This window comes from Malus domestica, chromosome 16 (assembly GCF_042453785.1).
Source record: "Malus domestica chromosome 16, GDT2T_hap1".
Taxonomy (NCBI): domain Eukaryota; kingdom Viridiplantae; phylum Streptophyta; class Magnoliopsida; order Rosales; family Rosaceae; genus Malus; species Malus domestica.
Genome location: NC_091676.1, coordinates 22,148,409 through 22,152,509, shown reverse-complemented (window position 1 = coordinate 22,152,509; position 4,101 = coordinate 22,148,409). Strand labels below are relative to the sequence as shown.

General features: G+C 49.3%; 1 protein-coding gene across 1 annotated transcript; it reads right to left on the bottom strand.

The window, feature by feature from the left end:
- Positions 1 to 2,588: 2,588 nt before the first annotated feature.
- On the bottom strand, positions 2,589 to 3,260 carry LOC139193060 (uncharacterized). Its single transcript, XM_070816017.1, has one exon. The coding sequence runs from the start codon at positions 3,258 to 3,260 to the stop codon at positions 2,589 to 2,591; it is 672 nt and encodes a 223-aa protein (XP_070672118.1).
- Between the last annotated feature and the right edge of the window lie 841 nt (positions 3,261 to 4,101).

Here is a 4,101-nt window from a genome sequence, read left to right as displayed (position 1 = left end):
CTTCCTCAGAAGCAGCTGTCCCGGTCGGCCCCTCCACAGCCGACCGTGGCAAACGACCAGTCGAGGAACCCGAGGTAACGGCGGAATCGCCCGTTCATCCTCAAGACCAGGGCTTCCACATTCCTCCGCAGGAGGCTACTTCGGCCTTCGTAAGTATCTTCCACCGTCTTTCCTTGATTACTTTTCTGCTTTAGAATTCTAAACGAGGAAAATACTAAATGTCAGGTGCCTGTACATTCTTTTCACCGACAATTCTACGCGCCGAATGACGTTATCTATATTTCTTGGCCGCCTCAATGGCCATCAAATGTAGATAACCTCCATCGGCCGCGTGAACTGAGAAGCAATCTGAGACACTGGGCTCGGCCATTAAGTTCTTTAAGTTCGAGCAACGATCCTGGGGACATGGCCGAGGTCTCCTCTCGGCAGGTTAAAAAAAACGAAACCTTCTTGCTATTCTTGCCATGACTTCTTCGGAACTTAACCTGATTTGTGTGTGCAGGCTTCGTGGGAGGTCGAATTTAAAGCTCTTTTATCCAGTACCCCTGGAGGGGCTGGTCCTTCGGCTGCCGCAACCGAAATTGCTGATTTAACTGCTCTGACCTGGCTGCAAGAAGTCCTATCGCTTTCGGCGTCACAAGTTCTTGAGCGCAAAGGTCTTGATCTGCTTGGAGAATGTCTAAACGACCTTGGAGCCGATGGTCAGCTGAGCGGCGAGGCTGTCGTTCAGGCATCAACTGCCTTGGAGCGGGTTCGAGAAACATTCAATGTTTCCGAAAATGCTTTGAGGGCCGAACAAGACCTGCAGGCTGCCCTGGTCGTTCAAGATGCTCTTCGTCCCAAGGTTGACGCTTTGAAGGCTAAAGGGGAGGTTTTGGCCGAACTCGACCGTCAAATGGCCGAACTATCAAAACGAAGATCGGTCATTGCTTCCGATCTTGCCAGGGACTTCGAGTTGGGTGGCAAGGCTTGCTTAACCGAGTATACGGCGAATGCAAAACGGGTCGAGCAGTTGAAGCTGGAGAAGAAGAACCGGCAAGCCCAGGTCATCATGGGTGAAGTACGGTGGTTGAAGCTGAAAGCCCTGCTCGGCACTCTTCTACCCTCTTCACCTTGAATGTATTTGATTGTAAACCGTCCGACCTACTCATTTTGTAAATGCTTATCAATCTCAATGGACCCATTTTCTATTCCTGCATTTCCCATGTGACTGGATAATATTTCTTTAAAAACTTTCCATTAATTGGTAATCTGTGGACTACACCGGTCCGGTCTTTAAGATGATACACCCCTTTGCCGTTTACTTTATACACAACGAATGGCCCTTCCCAATTCGGCGACCACTTGCCAAACCTAGGATCTTTTAGTCCTACGGGCAACACTGTTTGCCACACTAATTCACCCTCGCCGAATGTTTTCTGTCGCACCTTTTGATTATAGGCTCGCTCGGCAATCCGTTTTTGTGCCACCAGTAAGTTATAGGCGTCAAGTCGTGCTTCTTCCAAATCTTCGAGTTCCTGCCTCATGGACTGACTATATTCGGCCCTAAACAAACTACTTTGTTCGATTAATCGCAACGAATTTATGCTTAACTCGACTGGTAACATTGCATCGTGTCCGTAGGTCAATGCGTACGGGGTTGTCGCAGTCGCCGATCGGGGCGATGTTCGATATGCCCATAATGCCTCGTTCAACTTCAAATGCCACATGCCAGGCCTTTCTTTTATCATTTTTTCAAGGATGCCGATCAACACTTTATTACTTGCTTCGGCCTGCCCATTCGCCTGTGGATAATACGGTGTAGACTGTTCGAGCCGAATTTTCAAATTTGCCGTATACTCTTTAAACCTCTCGGCTGTGAAGATTGTTCCATTGTCAGTTATGATCGTTTCTGGTACGCCAAATCTGGTTACGATGTGTTCCTCCATGAAATCACAAACTTCTTTAGATGTTAGTTCGGCATATGACTTCGCTTCGACCCACTTGGTAAAGTAATCGGTTGCGACTATTACCCATGCGTGCTTAGCGGCTCCAGAAGACGGCGTGATTTTGCCGATTACGTCCATGGCCCATCCTCTAAACGGCCATGGCTTTATGACCGAATGCAAAGATTCGGCCGGGACCCTTTGTATAGGCCCGTGGATTTGACATTGTACACATCCTTGTGCAAACTCGATACAATCCTTCAGTATCCTTGGCCAAAAATAGCCGTGTCGTCGAAGTAGCCATCGCATTTTCCGTCCGGATTGATGAGCTCCGCATATCCCTTCATGGACTTCTGTAATCGCCCGAGCACTCTCTTGGGGACCAAGGCATAGCAATAACAAACCATCTTCGCCTTTTCGGTATAACTCGTTCTGATACATGACATAGTTCGTGGCGTGAACTCTCGTCTTGCGATCATGTTTACCATTGGGATTGTCGAGGTACTACATAATGGGCCTTCTCCAATCATCTGGTATTGCCTCGACGGCACAAACGTCCACAGGGTCGTCTCTATCTAATAACGAAGGTAAGGACATGACTCTTGTACGTATCACGTTGTCGCGCTAGAGGACTTGTTGGTTAACCAAGGCCGGGTATAGCTGTCACAACACGGGTATTTCTCGGCCTAACTTGCCCCCCAAGAGTTGCGCGCCGGAGGCAATTTGAGCCAATTCGTCTGCGTCGGTATTAAGACTCCGGGAAATATGTTTAAATGTAATACCGTCGAAGGACTCGGCCAAATAGCTGGCAATCATGTGGTAAGGCGCTAGGGCACAACTCATGCAACGAAAAGAACCATTGAGTTGGTTAATCACAAGTTCGGAGTCGCCGAAGACGAGGGCGCGGGTTGCCCGTAGGTCATGAAGAATTCCAAGGCCGACGATTAGGGCTTCGTATTCGGCCTGATTGTTGGTGCATTCGAAATCCAACTTAAGCGAAAATAACCAGCGATCGTGGTTTGGGGACTGAATGACAATTCCCACGCCCGCTGAAGATGACGTACTGGAGCCATCAAAGTACATCATCCAGTGGTTGTCGCGCGTCTGAACCATGCCGATTTCAACGTCGTTACCCCCAAAACCGTATGGGGAGGGATGTTGAGCAAGGAAATCAGCCAGTGCCTGGCCCTTGACAGCTTTCTGGGCTACGTATTGCAAGCTAAATTCGGACAGTGCCATGGTCCATTTCCCAATGCGGCCCTTTACGATTGGTCGGGTGAGCATGTAGCGGATGACGTCGGTCTGAGCAATGACTTGGGTAACTGATGGGAGCATATAATGCCGAAGCTTGGAAGCGGCGAAAAACACGGCCAGTCATAGCTTCTCGACGGCCGGATAATTGGTCTCCGGTTGACTGAGATTGCGATTGAGATAAAAAATAGCCTGCTCTCGTCCGGCGTCGTTATCTTGCGCAATGAGGCAGCCGATGGATTCTTCAGCCGCCGAGATATAGAGCTTAAGAGGCTTACCGCGCCGAGGAGGAACCAGGACAGATGGGTTCGTGAGGGAGACTTTGATTTGCGTAAACGCCGCCTGATGCTCGTTGTTCCACACAAATTTATCTGAATCCTTGAGTTTCAAAAGCGTGGAGAACGCTTTCATCTTACCTGCTGAGTTGGCAATAAATCGGCGGAGGAAATTGATCTGTCCGAGTAAGGACTGGAGTTGTCTCTTCGTCGTTGGGGGTGGAGCATTGAGGATTGCGCGGGCCTTATTCTCATCGACTTCAATCCCACGGTGATGCACGAGGAAGCCAAGAAAATTCCCGGCTGATACGTCGAAGGCACACTTGGCAGGATTCATCTTGAGGTTGTGCCGACGCATGCGGAGGAAAGCCTGTCGGAGATCGTCCAGATGTGTCTGTCGGCGTTTAGATTTGATGACAACATCGTCGATGTAAACTTCGACGATGGTTCCAATTAAATCATGGAAGATGGTATTCATCGCCCGTTGGTATGTGGCGTCGGCGTTCTTGAGGCCGAATGGCATAACAACCCATTCGTAAGTGCCGAGTGCCCCTGGGCAACGGAAAGCAGTTTTGTGTACATCGGCTTCGGCAATGAATATTTGGTTGTACCCGGCGTGTCCATCCAGAAAGGATAAGATTGCATGATTT